This window comes from Lycorma delicatula, chromosome 12, assembly GCF_047948215.1.
Source record: "Lycorma delicatula isolate Av1 chromosome 12, ASM4794821v1, whole genome shotgun sequence".
In the NCBI taxonomy this organism is placed as follows: Eukaryota; Metazoa; Arthropoda; class Insecta; order Hemiptera; family Fulgoridae; genus Lycorma; species Lycorma delicatula.
Genome location: NC_134466.1, coordinates 39,497,777 through 39,518,371, shown reverse-complemented (window position 1 = coordinate 39,518,371; position 20,595 = coordinate 39,497,777). Strand labels below are relative to the sequence as shown.

General features: G+C 32.5%; 1 protein-coding gene across 1 annotated transcript in view; it reads right to left on the bottom strand.

Annotated features, from left to right (window-relative positions):
• LOC142332859 (uncharacterized) overlaps positions 1–20,595 on the bottom strand; it is a 424,861-nt gene that overhangs the window by 219,241 nt on the left and 185,025 nt on the right. Inside the window, exon 3 of the mRNA XM_075379534.1 lies at positions 11,517–11,658. Coding sequence (XP_075235649.1) covers positions 11,517–11,658 — 142 coding nt within the window. The remainder of the gene's footprint in view (positions 1–11,516; positions 11,659–20,595) is intronic.

Genomic DNA, 20,595 nt, shown 5'->3' with positions numbered 1-20,595 from the left:
CGAAACCTCCAGATAAAAGGCAGAGACGCTGAAACTCTGTTAGGGAGCTCGTAAATAATAACTAAAAAAAAGGAGTATTTAATAAATCTGAAAAAAAAGAGAAAATTAATATAATTTTATACTATTAGTTCAAAATTAATAATAATAAACGTAAGGAAAGAAAGCAGGCAAAGTATTACATGACTTTTCCGGCGACGCCGGTCAGTCATAGCTTTTTCATTGCAAAATCTTACCCAGCTTTGCCGGTAAATTTTTTAAATTTATACATTAAGAGTCTACTTTATTTCAAAAATAAAAATAGTTGTTATTTAAGAGAATCGTTTAAAAATAGTAAAAAAAATAAAGTATATCTTTTATGAAAGTAATAAAAAAAATTTTCTTAAAAAAAAATTTCTTATTTTGGGTCCGGAATATAATTCCGAAAAGCGACTGACACTTTTCAAAATCAGGAAATATTCTATTAATAAAAATAAAGAACAAAGTTCATATAAATTAGGTTCAGAAACGCTTCGTTAATGATCAGCTGTTGGTATTATTCCGCCGTTATTTCTGCACCTTTGATAAAATTAAGCCAGATTGCATTTCTTGGAATCCAAATTAAGGAATAAATTTAGTGGTTTTATATGAAATATGACCCGAAAAAAAAAAAAAAAAAAAAAAAAAATTAGCTCCCAGAACAGTATTTTTCGTAGTTTTCAGAAATTTAAAGAAAAAACAAAAAATTGAAGGTTGAAAAATGCAATATTTTATTTGGCATAAAGTAACTTTGTTGAATGATTAATAAATACTTAGCAGTATTAAAGAAAAATTATGAAAATTTGTTTCTGTGTAACACTGTATGAATGAAGTCCAAAGAAACTAAATACAAACGTAAGAATTTCGAATTTTATTAAAAACAAAATATCAAAATGTGGCAGCATTTAACAAGGTATTAAACGAAACAAAATTTTCAATATAATAAAATAAAATAAATAAACAATATAAAAAACTTAATCAATCAAAATTAAAAAACAAATAAAACGGATTTAGTAGAAATCTTTAAAGCTAACAATAAATTTTATCTCAATTTCTTTGAAATAATTTATTTCATAAGTTGACTATACTAACCAATATCAGAAGTTGTTATTGCACTGGTTTAATACAACTAATTCTTTAGTTTGGGTCCTAAACATTACAGTCTGACTTAATTTTACCCAAAGCGCAGAAATCTTTCTTCAGCCGACACTCGCTAACGAAGCTTTTCAAACCTTGATTTATATGAATTCTTTTTTATTTTCACTATGTCCAGAAAGTTTGTTACATTTTTAGTGAATTTCACTGTACAAAATATTTTAAGTCGGTTTTGTTAATCAATTTTTTTTTTTAATTTCCAGCCCACCGGGCTAATCTAGTGAGTAGTTAACTCATCGTTGCAAATCAGAAGTTTAATAGCTGATTTTCGAAGTCGAAATTTCTGAAGATCAAATCCTAGTAAACGCTTTAATATTGATTTGAATTCTAGACAATGAATACCGGTATACTTAGTCTCGCCGGCCTCCGTAGCGCGAGTGGTAGCGTCTCGGTCTTTCATCCGGAGGTCTCGGGTTGGAATCCCGGTCAGGCATGGCATTTTCACACGCTATAAAAATTTTTATTCATCTCATCCTCTGAAGTAATACCTAACGGTGGTCCCGGAGGTTATAAAAAAGAACCACAAGTCTCAGGAATGGTCGGCCTGAGTCTATGAAAGACTTTAGTTCATTTTTATGTCATGCACATCATCCATTCCATTGGAACATGGTGGAAGTTCCTCACGGTTCACTAGTTGAACAGATTACAACGTACACATTAGGAAAGAATTAAAATAAACAATTTAATAATTATGAAAAATAAACATTCTTATATTAAATGTAAAATAAAAATCGTCGTAAAAAAAGGTAAAAACGTCGTAATTGGGTAAGAAAAAAAAACTTATCAGATAAGAAAAGAATACTTTAAGAACTGTTTTCTACCTCCTTCTACGAAGTAAAGAAAGTACTGTGATCGTGAAAAATTTCGGTTTTCAGATTTCAAAGGAAATATCCACTTTGACTACCCGTGAATCCATTTCGACTAGTTTCGACGTCTGTACGTCTGTACGTACGTACAGACGTCACGTCTGTACTATAATGAATGAAGTATGTTGAAATTTTGGATTTAGGACTGTTGTAACATCTAGTTGTGCAGATGTTTTGCAGATTGATTACAATTGAATAGACCAAAAGTGTCCAAAAAAGTTCAAAATCCGAAAAAATTGGATTTTGTACTTTTTCTTAACTACAATAATAAGCCCTCATTGAGAGCGTTTCAACGATACATCATAAGCCGAACTTATTTCTATTGGTTCCAGAGTTATAGCCAAATAAAGTTTAATTAAATGAAATATTTAGATCAATGGGAAGGCAAATCGGTTCGAATCAGACTTCATGTCCTTTTTTTTAGATTTTTTTAATTTAAATATACTGATTTATTAATAATTATTAACTTGTGATTGTAAAAAAAATGTACGATAAATAATAATTAAATAACAAGCAAAAAAAAAAAAAACGAAAAAATATCAGAATTTATAAATGAAATAAATTTGTTGTACTTTTTAAAAAAAAAAAAATGTGTATATGTAATTTAATATACGTACAAGGAAGTCTTATGGTGCCCACATCAATAGCGACAAAATTGAGTCTAAAAAATAATAAAAAAATTGTTTTTAAGTTTCTTTAGTTTTCCTTTCAAAGAATAGTTTTTTTATAAATGAAATAAAATTACATTGGTTTAAGGTAAAATTATTTGAAAAGAAAATCATACTGTCCTTGAATTCTGACATTGTTAGAAATCTTCCTTCATACCCATCACAAATTTAATTACCTTTCTTTTTCTGTTTTAGCTTTCAGAGCCACCATAAGGTATTACTTCCAAGGATTATATGTATGAATTGTAAATGAAGCGTATAGTCTAATATATACTCTCAGGTCGAATTTTCCTTAGATGTGTGGTTAATTGAAACCCAACCACCAAAGAATATCGGTATCCACGATCTAGTATTCAAATAAATCCATATAAAAGTAACTGCCTTTACTACGATTTGAACCTTATAACTGTCTACTTTAAAATCAGCTGATTTGCGATGATGAGTTAACCACTAGACTAATCCGGTGGGTTACAAATTTAATTACCTAACAAATATTAGTTACAGATTTTTAAAATTTAATTTTAAAAAAAACATTATAATAATAATAGTTGAAACTGATAATTTTTATTAAGCTTTTTTGTACCTAATCTTGAATATTACACGTTTTGTTTAATAATAAAAGTAAGAAATAGTTAAGTCATTTTTTTTCATAAAGTTAATTAAATAGTATTATCAGTAAAATTTTAATGATAATTAATGCTAAATAAAAGTTGATTTAAACTTTAATTTTCATTTTTATTTATTATTATACTTGCTTCCGTTTAATAAAAGAAATAAACTTGGGACTTTTAAGGATTCATTAATAATAATACTCTCATTTCTTAATTAGAAAATTTAAAGTTGAAAAAAATACTTAGTAAACTTTTACAGATATTTATAAAAGAAAAAATAATATACTTAACTAATTATTAATGAGGCTTTTTACGTATTGTAAATTCATTATGCATTTTATATCATTTTTATAATTTAAAATATTTATATTCCGGTACTACGTTTTACTTCTTACGCTCTCACACCACCAATTAATTATTCTCACGTTGCTTTTCCATTACAGGTTCTTCCCTCATTCACTCTTAAACTCTTTATATTTCTTTCCCTCTATATATAAATATACGGAATAATTCTATAAGAATATAACAAATTTTAAAGACATGTTCTAATGGTGAAAATAAAGGAATTGATATAAACATAAGTTCGGAAACCCTTCGTTAACGATTGTCGCCTTACAAAAGATTTCGTAATTTGTAAAATTAATACAGTCTGCAATTCATTGGACTTAACAATTTTAAAATTTATTAAAAACAAAATATATAAAATGTATCAGATTGTAACTATGTATTAACAGAAAAAAATTAATTTTTAATTAATTTTGAAATTTATACGTTTGTATTTATGCGGATTTTATTTAGAATAAAATTCTCTACAAGTTTTTTAAAACCTTTATAGGTTTACTACCCATTTAATAAAGTTATTTTAAGCCAACTATAAAATAGTATGTTTTTTAACCCTAATCTTTTGTTTTTTACCCGAGATATCTCTCGGGTAGAGATGCAATATGCAAGAGATGCAACGAAGTTGCACCGACCAAGTTCTGCCGCTCACAACGTACATTGAAGCAGGGTTCCAAAGAAATCTTAAAACCTCTGCTGCATTCATTGATTTATCAGCCGTTTACGTCACTATCTAGAGAGAAGATATGATTTGTAAGGTCCTCCGTGTAATCCCATGCAAACTAATAGCTCGCCTCCTTAATAACATGTTGGGCGACAGAATGTTCCAAGTTATCATGGGATCCAATATAAGCTCACCGAGGAAACTCAAAAATGGCCTGCCACAAGGGTCGGTACTTGCACCTCTCCTTCTCAGGCACTATGTTGCAGACATGCCAGAGACAAAATCTAAAAAGCATGACTACGCCGATGAATGGGTGATAACAACAAAATTTAGATCATTTAAAGAGTTGGAGGAGGTCCTGATAGCCGATATGGAGAAACTGGGAAAGTACTTCCGAAGATGGCGCCTCCAACGGAATGCTAGTAAAACAGAAGTGTCCATGCTTCCATCTAAGTAACAAGTTCGCTAATAGGGAGCGTAAAATTCTATTCGAGAATACATGGCTCTTTCACAATAAGACACCAAAATACCAAGACGTGACACTTGATAGAATGTTTTCACTTAAGCAGCACCTAATGAAGACTGCAGAGAAATTGAAAGCGAGAAACAACATTATACATAAGCTCTGTGGAACAACGTGGGGAGCATCGGCTTCCACTTTGCGCACATTGGCTCTGAACCTCGTCTCTCGGCTGCAGAATATTGAGCAACAGTGTGACCTAACAGCCCATATATTCATAAAATTGATGCTTAACTTAATAACACTATGAGAATGATTGCCGGGGTTATCAGGTCTACTCCTGTGGAATGGCTTCCAGTATTGAGCCTCATACCATCCCCAAACCTGCGCCGTATGAACGCTCTTATAAGAGAGTACAAGAAGATTATGGACAATCGAAACATGTCAATACATGAGGATATTTAGGATGCCAATCATAGTCGCCTTCGATCTAGAAAACCACCTCTCAAAACAGTGATTGCTGCCACAGAGAAAGGATTTAACCTAATTGACGCCTGGCGTCAAGAATGGACCACAAAGCAGAATAACCAAATCCCATGTATTACTCAAAAGCAGCCGAGTTTTGACTTTTCTGATGTCGACTCAACGATCGCTTATATTAATTTATTAGATGTTTGTTTAATTTTTGACTGTAATTGGTGCTGTGTCTTGGTGCCATACGCTGAGACGCAAAGTATACTTCCAGCACGATGGCGCGTCTCCCCAGTACTCATGTGCCGTCTTCCACTCACTTAAATCATCATTTCCCTAGGAAATGGATCGGACGTGGGATCTACAGTCCTGGCCACCAAGAATGTCTGATTTACATTTTTGCCACTGGGATGGATTACAAAACGAAATTACATTCTCGCGAGCAATTAATTGTCATTATAAGATGCAACTGAGCAACTTTAGGACATGTCTGAAGAACTAAAAAGAGCAAAAATAAAGCAGTATAGAAGCGTGCCAAGAAATATGTTGAAAATGGCGGACTCATTTTTGAAAATCAACAATACACTGGTATGTAAAATGAATGACTGGTTTACTGTATTGTCCTAAATAAAATTCGAAGTTGTTTAACCTTTCTTTTTTATATTTAACATATCATACATAATTTTTTTGAAATTAAATTTTTTACAAGGTCTATTTAAAATTTTTATGTATTTATTATCCATTTAACAAAAAACAGAGTTTTTGTTGGTTTATTGGTTTTTCCCCAGATTTCTCAAAAACTACTGCAGATACGGGTTATGAGACCTATTTTATTCAATTTTTAAGCTCAAACAGCATAAGAAATCATTAATTTTGCCTCTTAATTAACGTCCTAAAATTTCAGTACGATCTCATTTCAGTGGGGTACCTGAAATCCAACAGATCTTTCACTAGCCGTAACTCACAAACGAAGCATTTTAAGACAAATGTTTTACATAACAAATAATTTTTACATAGATTTATGAATAAAATAGTTGAATTTATTAACCAGGATCTCAATATTTGAGGGTCACAAAATTTTGAAAATAAAAACAGACATCATATTTTGACAATTAAATGTTGTTTGACCACATTATGTAAAGCAATTAGAAATAAGATTCCAGATTAATATTGAAATGTAATATAAATTAACAATACTTAATTTTTGTTTTTACATTTGATGTGGTCACCACACGACTTCCTTGTACGCCTATTAAATTGCATACACACATTTATTAAAATAAAAAGTACATAACATTTGATTTCATTAATAACAACCGACATTTTTTTTATTGTTATTACTGAATTATTATTTACCGTAATTTTTTTATTTTTTTTACAATCAGAGGTTAATAATTATTAATAAATCAATATATTTAAATTTAAAAAAAACTTAAAGGAGATGAAGTCTGATTCGAGCCGATGTGCCTTCCCTTATAAGATCTAAATATTTCATTAATTAAAATTTCATTTGTCTATAACTCTGGAACCAATGAAAATAAGTACCACTTATGATATATCGTTGAAAATATCTCAGTTAGGGAGGGCTTATTTCTACAGTTAAGAAAAAGTCCAAAATCCAAAAACGTTTGGATTTTGGGCTTTTTTTGGACACTTTTGGTCCAGTCCATTACAATCAAAAGGGGAGGTGCACAATTACATGTTACAACAGTCGTTAATCCAAAATTTCAACGGCTAATCGCTTTTGAGTTATGCAAGATACGTACATACGAATAGAAGTCACGCGGAAACTAGTCAAAATGAATTCAGGGATGGTCAATGCGGAGATTTCTGTTGAAATCTGACAACAGAAATTTTTCGCGACTACATTACTTCCTTTACTTCAAACAACGAAACAAAAATAAACTGAATTTTTTTTAAAACAATCCCATCTATATATATATATATATATATATACTGGTTACCGCTTAAAAGTTTTAGAAATATTTGAAAAATGTTATTATGAATAAAATAAATATAGGCTTAAGTGAGAATGTGAGCGTCTTGCATATGTATTAAACAGTCAGCTAATTCTTTTCATATTTTATAAAATCGTCGATTTAACATAAACTAACAATTCTATCATTCTAAAAATAACATTTTATATACCTACGTGTTTTAAATATTTTTCATGTAAATTCTGACGAAAAGAATTTTACGGGAATCCTTCTTTTTTCAGAAATACTTCTTTTTTTTTTTTAGATATGAGCAGAAATTTTTTAAAAATGCAAAAATCGTACAAGGAATTGAACAGGGTAAATGTGCTGAAAGAATTTTATATCGTCTTTCACCTTCGGATTCTATTCAATATCGTTCTTATAACAGTAACTATTGAAAAAAGCTCGACATTATTAAATCCATACAAAACTGTATTCAATAACTTAGCAATATACTGAATTTTTGTACATTATTGTAAAATTGGACGTCATACTATTATAAGTCGATTGATGTTATATATTTATAATAAGTATTACAAATTTAAATATTAGATTATCTGTTAAATATTAATTCAGATACTACTTTTCAAAAAATATTAATTTTTATTTATTTTTACGGCTTAATTCTACTGAATTACCGTAAACTTGAAAATACACTTATAAATTATGTAAATTAGTTTCGTTCTAGTTTTTTTTTTCGAACAATAACTAAATAAGATCTATATTTGAACTACCATTAAATAGTTCAGATGCAGTGGCTGGCGACTTAATGATAACAACGAAATGAAAAAAAAATGATATAGAAGAGCACTCCGTACAGCTAGACCATAAAGTCACTTAATTGAAACCATAATGGCACGCCCACAAGTAAGGGTAGGTCCTTGTATAGATTTATATAGGACTTGGGGGTATGGTACGCCACTAGTTCGTTTTTAAGGACAACGGGAGCCCAAGTGCTCTCCAACCACGCCAATTTTAACCAATGTTTGTTTCAGTTCTACCTGGCAGCTGATGAGCTGTACGTCTTCGGGGAGGTCCAGTCGAACGAACACATGATGTTTGACTGCCCAGCTCTTGGGGGGGGGGGGGCAGAACTCAGGCCATCCTGGAACTTAGAGGTCAAGGGGAAAATTGGCCACTCATTAGCGGTGAGTCAATGTGGCGTGAGCTGCATTGTCGGACCGTGTGGGAGTTTCCTGATGCCGTTGCTTTCTTTAACTGGCTAGGGATAAAGCTAATGGACTTATTTATGTCGTGAGGAGCTTTTATTTCTAGGTTACTCCGCCTAGTCGGGCTTGCTCAAGGAGCATTAAGATCGCGTTGTTACACTTAAACTAAGGCGCGGTGAGTTCATCGTTTATGTGGCCCATAGGGCCTTGTTAAATAAATTTGATTTCTTTCCGCAATATGCGGTTGAACTCACCGCGGATTAAACAATCCGGTTTTAGCCTTCGTCAGTTTAACTAATCTAGAAATTGAATTTTGATCAAGTAATATATAAATTGAATTTTGTCCGCGATCAGCCATCGATATGGCGGAGCACGATCTCTAGTGACGACCTTAAGGCGATGAGCGACATCGTTTTTATAATAGACTGGGAATAAATTCCCAGTGACTGCAGATGTTGTGCAGTAAAGGTCGGTACCGCTCCCCTGCTGCCGATCACGATCGGAACCACTTCGCAGCGCTCGCCACGGTAGTTGAAGACCCGAGCTGCCTCGGGGAGGATAGGTCGGTATTTTACTACTTTCTCCTCCGCAGCTGCGTGTAGCGAAGTGTCCTTCTCAAACCGAACGGTCACATCGACCACAAAGAGACCGGAATCGTTTTTCACGACGATATCCGGCCTCAAGCGGTCTCCGCTTCCGCCGATTCCGGGTTCGGTGGGGCTGCAGAACGTTTGCTCCACAGCGACCACGTTCCCCTCCGGAGAAGTCAAGGCAGCGACGAGAGGGTCTTTTATCTCGTCGTGCCTTAGTATATACTTCGCCTTATTGGTCACACAGCTGCCCAAGACATGACCCAGAGTCTCAACGGCGTCTTTGCATTTCCTGCAAGATTTATCACTTTCGGGCCCAAGGGCCCGTCCGCATGCGACTCTAGTTCCGAGCGTGTCCGACCTCAGTTTTAAGGCATTTATGAATCGGGAATCCGTGAGGAGTCCCTCTTCATAAAGCCAGGAGTTTCCCTCCCTATTGCTTTTAAAGTATCCGACGCCTTTGCCCATCACCGGCAGGCGCCCCCATCGATCCACCTCCTCAATTTTTAATTTTAACTTCAGCCGGTCAAAATCGCCGGCCGAAGGGGGCCAGGAAATATCATTTTTAGCTAATTCAGCCCGGAGCTTCGTTTCGGGCTGCTTCGTTAAGGGACATAAGACTCCTACCGCTTGTTGTAGGAAGCTACCCTCTAGAAATGGCTGGCCATCGGTCAAATATAGCTCCAAGCGCTATTCTATGGTGGATAGGTACTTGCTGGCATTCAGTGACCTAGGCGTGGCAGCAAATTGCTGTCCTTGACAGAATAAATTTTAATTTATTGACAGGTCATATATTTTAGTATGCAGACGGGGTGCGCCTATCCATTTTAGTTAAATATGACAAGTGAGCGGTGGGACACGCAAGCGAGTGGTATAGGGCACCACACTTATTCCGCTCACGCAGTTAGGTAAGCTCTAGGAGCTAATTAGGATATTGGTCGCTAAACCGTTTTAAGGAACAGTAGCCGTTTGTGACACGGACATTCGGTCTTATGCTTTAGGGCAACCGAATGGGGTGGTGGCGGGAGAAATGCCAAGCAAACCAATTGAAACGATAAGGCTAATCAAGAATATTGTTCCTTAGCAATATTGAAAAATCACTAATCGTGTTATCTAATAAATTGACCGCCAAATAATTCGGGTGCCGACCCAAACGATTTTGATACCGTAGGCTGATCAGAGAGATTTCCTGCCGAACGGTTCGCAACGTAAGATCACCGCCACGGAGATTGGTAAAGAAGACGTGGAGGATAGTAGTCTAAAAAATGTTGTAAAAATGTATTTTTATCATTTTTCCTTTGTTTTCTACAGTGCAATTACATTAATTTTTTTAATATGCTACCGTTTTCAGATAAAAAAAAATTAATAATTAATTGATTATAATTAATAATAATTTTAATTCTCTGTAAAAAAAAAAAGCTGACAACACAGTTGTAAAATTTTCCCGTCACGCGGCTAAACCGCGTTTCGGGTAAGTCATACAACTGTGGGTTGTTTTTGATGCACGGCTAACACACACAACTTAATTTAAAATATTTATCATTTTATTTAAATACTAGCTACAGGGATTGCCTACGGCACGACTCCGCAGCTAGGTTCCCTGGGTGGGTTGCCCTGATGGGCGGCGTCTCGGATTGGGATTATTAGGTGTCCAAAATTGATTACTTCTTGTGTAAAAATATTCTTTTCTGAATGATGAAAATTGATGTAACGAAAGTTAAATTAAAAATTTAACTCTAGAAATTGATACTAACCAATCGGGATTTTCCGCTAGTGATCGGTACATTCCGTAGTCTACTTTTTGATTATAGTACATTATATTATGAAGAAAAACAATCACATAAATAAATAAAAGATATGTAAAAAAATTGTTTAAAACACAACTGTTAAATTAAACGTATCAAAGGTAAAAAAATAATTTTAGGACGGTATCTCAGAATGGATTTGTCAACAAGATTTGATGGTGGTATGTAAGATTATGTGAAAGTTAAAGCTTCAAATTAAAAATTTGATATGTTTGCCAGTTTGTTATTCTACGTGTTAGAACCCCAATTTTTAGGTTATTCATCATGCATAAGAAAAAAATGAGCAAAAACATCAAATTTTTAATTTGAAGCTATGAATTTCACATAATCTTACAGCCTCACCATGTTGATTCTTTAAGTTGAAAATTTTATGGCATCAATGCCCCATATATAAAAGTAATTTGACTCAGTTTGGTCGAAATCGTTCCAGTAGTTTTGGAGATATTAGGCGATTCAGAGGCCAACACCGAATACACACACATACACACAATACTTATATACGAATATTAACATCTGGAAAATTTCCATTCGGTTTTTTTCCCTTAGGTATCCAAACATCAAAATCAATTGAAAACCGCATATGCCAATATTGAACCAATTACAATACTTTTCCTTTTAGAGCTATAGCGCTATCTAGACGGGAAAGTATAAATTAATACATTTAATCAAACGGTCTAAACATCCATCACTTATAAAAATATAATAATAACAATATTTATTAACTTACTTATCTTCTATGAGGAACTTATCGCCGTCCACTTGGACACAATGTCCTTTCGTTTCTATACTAGTTGAGTTAACTAAAATATGTTGATTTCCGCTTTGAAACCATTGTCCAGACCAAGAAGCAGGAAAAATGCATGGCTCTTCTAAAAAGAAAAGAGAAACAAAATAAAATTATATCAATTAAATAAGATAAATTACGTTTTAATCAACTATAATCACTAATTCATACATTCTTAATGTAATTACAAGTTTTTTAAAATCTTTTAATTAAACTCATCTACGGTAAAAGATGAAACCAAACCTCTATACTAAACTGTTGTTTAAATAGATTGGGAAACAAGATTACACTGACAAACCGTTTACTAAGATTCCATTAAAATCTAAACTTACTAAGATGTACTTTTCGATTAAATTATCATCAGTAGGAAAAAAATAATGTTTGAGAAGTTAAGTACCGCTAAAAAGACATACGTTTTGCCCTTAGTAAATGTTTGAAGATTTATATACATCTGTAATTACGAATTATTTACTCAATGGATTTATATGTGCATCATCATGCTGATTTTTAGGAGTTATGCATCACCACGTTTTCCTTGCCATATTGTAAAATATCTCTGGAATTATGATTCCAAAATCTTCCTCTACACTTTTACGCAATTCTTTATTTGTAGCATATCGAAATTTATGTATATTAACATTGTTATTTCCTACAATGAGATCTCGGATATGGTAATGTCGAGATTTTTTAGTGACTAATTATGTTGAAAACCACGTCTGGCTTGGAAATTGTTCATTTAGGAAATCGCGCACTCGAACAGCAATATAAACAGTAGTTTTATATTTCTATATAAAAGACCTATCTTGAAATAGAGGTATTAAATATCTTTGCAATATTTGCAAAATAAGTTACCCATTAACGTACTTAAAAAAAAAATAATGGTTCGAACACAATACTGGGAAATCATCCCGGTCCACAAATCATGATATGTAGTAAATTCAAATGAGGATTCTCGTTTACCCAGGAACAATTCTCTTATGTGGGACGTAATATTTGAAAGACGTACTAAAAAAAAAAAAAAATAGGAGGAGCAACCAAAAAGCCCGGCAAGGGGATGGGGAGAGGCACCAGCCGTGGCGAAGCAATGCTTCACTGCAGATCTCGCCACGGTTGGCGTGTTCAAGAAAAAAGGCACAAGGCCCTAACCCACTGGGTTAGTCTAGTGGTGAACTCGTCTTTCTAAGTTCTAAGTTAACTCGTCGAGTTCTAAGTTCAAATCCTAGTAAAGGCAATTACTTTTATACGGATTTGAATACTAGATCGTGGATACTGGTGTTTTTTGGTGATTGGGTTTCAATTAACCACTTCTCTCAGGAATGGTCAACCTTAGACAGTACAAGACTATACTTCATTCACAATCACACACATTCTTAGACCACTCAAACTTAGGCCTGTATTGATCAAACTGTTACAATGAAAAAATCACAAACTAGTGATGTATAAGTTGAACAGGCATTAATTTTTAATTATTATTATTATTGTAACAAGCATGAATTTAATGAATACAAAGAGGTCGAGAAACCACAGCCTCCTGGCTAGTCGGAAAGGCGAGTGAAACGAGCTCTGACCGGCTAAACATCCCCTGACCGCGATGGAAAACGCAAGTAACCATATAACTCGCCTTTCCATCTAGCCAGTAGGCTGTGGTTCCTGGATCCCCCTGTGTTCATTAGACACATGCTTGTTAGAATAATAATAGTTAAAAACTAATGCCTGTTCAACTTATAAAAACTATCAGTGGTTGTGATTTATACAGTATTTAGCAACAGTTTGATCAATATATGTATATATATATTGTCGCTGAATGGCTTCGACGGCTACGTCATAACCTTGTGGTAGCCCTGAAAAGGGCCGTTTTTTGCGTTAGCTCTGAGAAGAGCTGTTGGGTCCGGAAGCTGGTCTCCGGCGAAGTCTGGGAGTTGCGGCTCGTCCATTGAAGTCCGACCGGGCTTTCCTTCAGCGGCAGTTGGGTCCTCACTATAGTATGGCAGTGGTGGCCCCCAGACCTCCGCTGAGTCGGGTCGGCGTCGGTCGTCCTTCGCCGGCGGGGCCGAGGCGGTTCTCCTCGGGCGATCCCACGTTGGCCGGTTCCTGCTGCCGAGTCCACCAGCCAAGATGATTGAAGCCCGGTGAGCTGGAGCTGGAGTGGGAAGGTAGCGTCCGCATCCAGCGGCTCTCCCGGCGAGTCGGCCAGACCTGCTGCTCCGGCGGGGATGTTGGCATCCGCCGGGAGGTCCCACGTTGAGCCGGGCAGGAAACTTCTTTTGTCTTCTTCCATCTTCTTCTTCTTGGTCTTCTGCAGGTGGTAGTCTACGATGAATTGAGAATTCACTCTCGTGCAGGCTCTTTTATTGGAGCCTGAGAGTGATGGGAGCCGCAGCGCCGCTATGGTAGGAGAACTGCGCGGTGGGAGTGATGGTGATTCATTGCACTGGCAATGAATAATAGATATATTACGGTAATCCCAAGCGCAAAAATTATGAAGCAAGCCTGGCCAACCATCAACGTCATTGGAATGTACTGCTCTAAATTTGGTGGGATCACAAGTGCGTGGTCTATTATAAACTGCTAAAAACTTGTTAAATCATTACATGATAATGGTTTCATTAATTGTTGTTGAGGATCATTACCAACAACAAGAGAAACAACCAAAATATGCCAAAAAACACGACAGTGTGATTATCTAACGAGACAACGCTCGAACACATGTTGCTAAACCGGTCAAGGAAACCTAAAGCTGATCGGATGGGAATTCTACGTCACGTGTCATATTCACTAGACGTTGCCCTTTCTGATTTCCGTTTGTTTCGCTCCATGCAGAACCACTTGTCTGACTGCACTTCAGTACTTTTGAAGATTTCAAAAAATGGCTTGATTAATGGGAGAACTCAAAAACGAGTTGTTTTTCCGACAAAAACCCGTCTTTTACCAGAAATATGGGTGAAAGTAGTAGGCAAAAATGGAAAATATTTTGAGTAACACTTTGATCAAAAATAAAGTTCATTTTCCCCAAAAATACTCCTTATATATATATAACGGTGATATTAATGAATAGAAATGGCTTCATATTTCAAAAATAAGTAATACTAGGAGGTAGAAACATGTTCGGATCAACATTATTACTTTAAGCTGTGATTAAAATTTCTTTTCCGCTATATTATATCTGCCGTAATGAATCAAACTTCATTTTTTTTAAATAGGAAGATGGTCATGTGATACATGATCTTAATGCATAGTTTTACGAGAAAAACAATTTCTATAACCGTTTTTCGATAAATGCTTCCGTTTACGAGTTATAAGTAATCAAATTTGAAAAAAAAAACGGAAAAATCGCGGTAGTAAAAAACGAGGTTAAACGTCCCGCAATAAATTCTTTATTTCATATTACTTTCAAAATTAATCCAATAACAAACTTTAAATAGTTAATGTAGGAATTATTGACCCAAACACAAATTTGAAAATTTCTCATTGGCTAGCCCTCAGAATTCATCATCCCTAAACAAAACGGAAATTGATACTACATTAAAATTATGGATATACTGTAGATAAAATGTTCCAAGTTTTAATATTATATATATATATATATATACATATGTATATGTATATTATAACGCAATAAGTTAATTAAACTTTTTAATTAGTTTATATATATAATAAACGCAAACTGTAACTAGTTTTATTAGAATAATTGTATATAAATACAACTGAATGTATCAACGCTTGTTAACAGTTAGTATTGTTTAAAAATATTAATAAAATAAAATGAGGTTCAGAGAGCTATATGTAAAACATACTATTTTATAAATTTATTTGCATGTATGCATGCACACACGTAAAGAAATAATTTAAATTAATATGTAAATACGTACACATACTCGTTCACTATAATATATAGATAATAGCAAAACGAAATTAATTAAAACACAATAATTCAATTCATGGAAAATATAAATTGCAACGTTATTTCTGAATTTTGTCAATTATAAAAACAATAATAACATATTTATAAACTTTTCGATCGGAGGTGGTATATACATATATTTTTAACTTTTACTAAATACATATATACAGAGGGTCCGTAAAGTCATTATTATAAAAATTTACTCGTTCACATATTCGTTCACTATAATATATACATAATAGCAAAACGAAATTAATTAAATCACAATAATTCAATTCATGGAAAATATAAATTGCAACGTTATTTCTGAATTTTGTCAATAATAAAAATAATAATAATATATTAATAAACTTTTCGATCGGAGGTAGTATGTACGAATATTTTTTATCTTTTACTAAAAACACATATACAGAGTGTCCGTAAAGTCACTATTATAAAAATTTATTACAAAACCTATCACAGTTACAGCTGTGCGGTTTGTAGCAAAAGAAAAAAAAATTATCAAATTTTTTTACATTGCTTTGTTGCAGATAGAGGACACTGTGATCAATTTTTTTATAAAATGGCGTCAATCCAGGAGAAAGCGTAATGTGTATTGTGGTATTACGAGTATCACCGATTACTGTGCAGCGAAATTTTAGAAGGGAATTCGGGCGACCAGCACCTGATAGAAAGAGTATCGTTGCGTGGTATGTAAAGTATAGGAGAATAGAAGTGTAGTCGACCTTCCGCGAACAGGGCGGCCATCCGTTTCTAAAAAGAAGGTTGAGGTTGTGCTGCAAGAATTTCTAAATAGTCCTTCCAAATTTACCCGTTGTTCATCGTGTGAACTAGGAATTCCTCGGTCAACAGAGCGCAAAATTTTGCACAAGAAACTAAGGTTGCACGCGTATAAGGTTCAGATATTGCAACTTTTAAAACCAGATAACGGCCCTCGTCGTGCTGCCTTTGCGACCGAGATTTTGCAATTGATTGATGAGTATCAACAACAATGAGTACCTGGAGCGTGTGTGTTTTTCAAAGGAAGCTACCTTCCACAAAAATCCATTAATTTAAACAGTGGAACGATATTAAACCCTACGTATCATTTTAGCATAAAAAATCAACACTAAGCTTTAATGATGATAATACGAAAAACATTGAAAAATATCTTCAAAGCTAAGCCAGTTTGAATAATACAAGATTTTTTGTTAAAAATATCTTTAATTTACGTGAAAAAATAAATTAGAATATAATCATAGGAGGCTACAAAGATGAAATAATAAATAATAGAAATCGGTCCATACGATGAAGATTTTTTTTTAAATGATGGGTAAAAATTAAATATTTTTCTATTACTGAACTCCAAAAAAGATAAATATTATATAACATTTTAAAATAAAATGAATTAAAATCTATCTATAAGGGGAAAAAGAAGTAATACAAAATGATCTGTGTAAATCTTTGACAGGATATTCCAAAAGAAAGAATGATTGATACCTTAATTAATTGAATTTATAAATATTTTTCAATTAAAATAAAAAAACGGAATAATTTTTACTTGTTTTTTTATTTATTTGTTGTATCTCGTGTACATACAGATATACGCCAATTGCAGATACCGAACTCTTTTTTTTTGTTATGACAATAAACAAAAAGCGTTTGTAACACATGAAAAAATATTAAATCTCATGAAAATACGAACCTAAAAGCTTTCGGATAAAAGGTAGAAACACTATACTTCATTACAGACGTCTATTTTTGAGCAAAAATAATTTTTTTTAATATTTACTTGTTTAGGATCCACCAGTCTTTACAAAAAAAAAAAAAGGATAAAAATTAGTTCCAAAAGTTAAATGCTAAAAATAAAATTTTTTTAAATCCTAAGTGAAAATTAAAAAAAAACAAGGAATTAAAAATGCTGTTTTTATTTTACTGTTTTTTATAATACATAAAATAAAAAATGTATATCAGCTATACAGGTTTGAGCAAAAGACTGAAATGTATATATTTTTATATCGTCTTTAGTTGATGTAGAAGGTATTTGATACGATGCTGGAAACCTTTTTATTAGGGCTATACTCGCTCGACTGCTTAAGAGCCATTAAAAATGCAGTGTTACATAAATTAACAAAATACTTTTTCTTTTTACTTTTCTAAATTTTAAGCATATTTAGAAATATATTTCTTGATATTAGACTATAATATACTACTCTAATTTTGTAATTATTAAAGTCTTTTTTATTAGAATAGTTAGTTACTCTATTATTTTAATTACCAACTGATAAGCTGGGAGTTAAAATGTTTTGATCTATGGAGTTGTTATTGTTGTCTTGTTTCATCATAGAAAGTCACTAGACCAAAATTAAAATAAAGGTATTTATCAATTTTTTTAATAGGATTTAAAAATCACCTTCATGTTACAACAAGTTGTAACATGACACAGCGTAATGAGATTAACTAATTTACTATTATTATTTATTTTTAATAATTTTTATTTAATTTAGAGGAGGAAACAAAAACAGGCAAAATATTATCAGCTTGCATTACGATGGGCAAGTGTACTGCCGGGTTAAATGTCTACAATAACTGGATTGTTTGTCAACGGATTTTTAAAAATGAGGTGTAATTTTGTTCCAAATAAAAAACTTAATAAATTTTTTAATAAGTAAAAATTTCGTCAAACGATTAATTACAAAGATATTGAAGATTAAAAAATTAAGATGGCTGCCATTTTGAAATCGTTGAAGGTGATGTTTTCAAAAATTGTTTATTGTGTAAAATAAAAGGCTAGATTTTTAAAATTTATTTAAAGTAGGTTTACCCTTTCCTGAGAAGTAATTTTTTTTGTTGAAAAACACAAAATTGCGTTCAGAAGAAAAACAAAACTAAATGGAATTACTACGATATGAACATTTTTGCTTATTTTTTTATTCTGAATCAGTATCTGAAATTTGGGGAATACGTCCTGCAACATTGCGTATATATATATATATATATATATATATATAAATAGGCTTATGCATAAACTTTATGGCTCAAAAATCTCCAAAAATTATCTCAACTTCATTGAAATTTATATACTCTGTAGTAGTTTATATGAAGTTGTGTATGAGAAAATTTTATGAAGATTAGTTGAATCGTTCTTGAGTTACGCTTAATTTAAGATCGACAAAATTCACAGTTATTTGAGATTATGTTGATTGTATAGAAATACGCGTTTATGCAAGGAGAATGGCGAACGAGTTGAAACTTGATGCTTGTGTGTAATTGAATGTATGTAGTGCGTTGTATTTTGAAAATCAGTGCGTTTAAATGCTGACTGCAAAATAACGAGGGCGTATGAAACGAAAAGTGGATCTTCTTGGGCAGAATTGTGGAATAGTTTTTTTACTTCCTTGTACAAAATAAACGAAGTATTGTAATGGCAAAAAATTTCGGTTTTCAGATTTTAAAGGAAATATCCTTTTTGACCATCCCATTTTTACTAGTTTAGGGATGACGTCTGTACGTACGTATATATTTCGCATCACTTAAAAACGATTACCCGTAGAATGTAAAAATTTTGGATTTAGGACTGTTCTAACATCTAGTTGTGCACGTCCCCTTTTGATTGCAATCGACTTGACCTAAAGTGTCCAACAAAGCCCAAAATCCAAAAAAAAAATAGGATTTTGGACTTTTTCTTAACTACAGTCCTCATTAGTTTCATTGTTCATTAGTTTCAGTCCTCATTACAGCCCTCATTTACAGCTTTTCAATGATATACATCATAAGTGGTACTTATTTTCATTGGTTCCAGAGTTATAACCAAATGAAATTTTAATTAATGAAATATTTGGATCTTACAAGGGGAAGGCACATCGGTTTGAATCAGGCTTTTAACGATAAATAAAAATTCAATAAAAACAACAAAAAAATATGATAATATATTAGAAGTTATTAATGAAATAAAATTTTATGTACTTTTCATTTAAAAAAAATGTGTATATGTAATTTTATAAGCGTACAAAAAGGTCATGCGGTGTCTACATCAGATATGTTTATTTTATTATTTTTATAATAAATGAGTTAAATACATATTAAAAATTTTAAAATTACAGAGGTACAGATTTACTATCCATTTCAGATAGAGATAGGTATATGGATAATTTATCGCAGACGTCTGCTAATAGAAAAACATACATAACTACACTTGGAATAAAAGTTAATTATGTTTTTAATTACTTTATTATTTTAATAATTAATTATTCCAATTACTAAAAAACAGATTAATTTTTTTTTACATGATGACTAATTCCGTACATAAACTTGAAGCTTGCGCGTGGGAATATAAAATTAGTAATTTGTACCGTATGAAACAGCTATGCCTGACCGGGATTCGAACCTGAGACCTCCAGATAACAGACCGAGACGGTATTACTCCACCACGGAGATCAGCAAATTTTGAAGGAAAGAAGTGGAAATTACAACAAAAAGAAGAAAATCAATAAGTTAACTATATTTTAAAGTATTTTTAACAGATTAACATACGTATTTTAAAATGCACCATCTTACTGTTTAGATTTCATTGGCCTTCAATGATTAATTTTTCTTCATATAAAGTAATTGACGAAGAATGTAAAAAACTTACAGGACATGTTCTCTTGGTAAAAATAAATAAAGTTCACATAAATAAACATAGGTTTAGGGAAAGATTCAGCTTTGATTTCTGCGCCTTTGGTAACATTAAACCAGACTGTAATTCTCGGGACAAAAATTAAGAGATATATTTAGTGGTTTTATATGAAATCTGACCTGAAAAATTAAAAACACATTTTTTGTTAAAAAATAAAATTGGTCTCAGAACTGCATTTTTAGTAATCATTTAGTAATTAGGGGTAAAAACAAAGAATTGGGGTGGAAAAACACATTGATTTATATTGTATGTTCTGATATCGGAAGTAAATTAAAATTTAATAAATTTTTGGTAGTGTCCTTTTAATTTTTAACCAGTTTCATAGTTCAGAAGAACTTAATAATTAATATTAATATATTAATTATGATATTAATTTTTATATTTTTGAAAACTGTTTTTTAAGTCTATAAAAAATATTCAAATAAATATTTTTTTTTACTCAGACAGAGAAATTATATGGAACT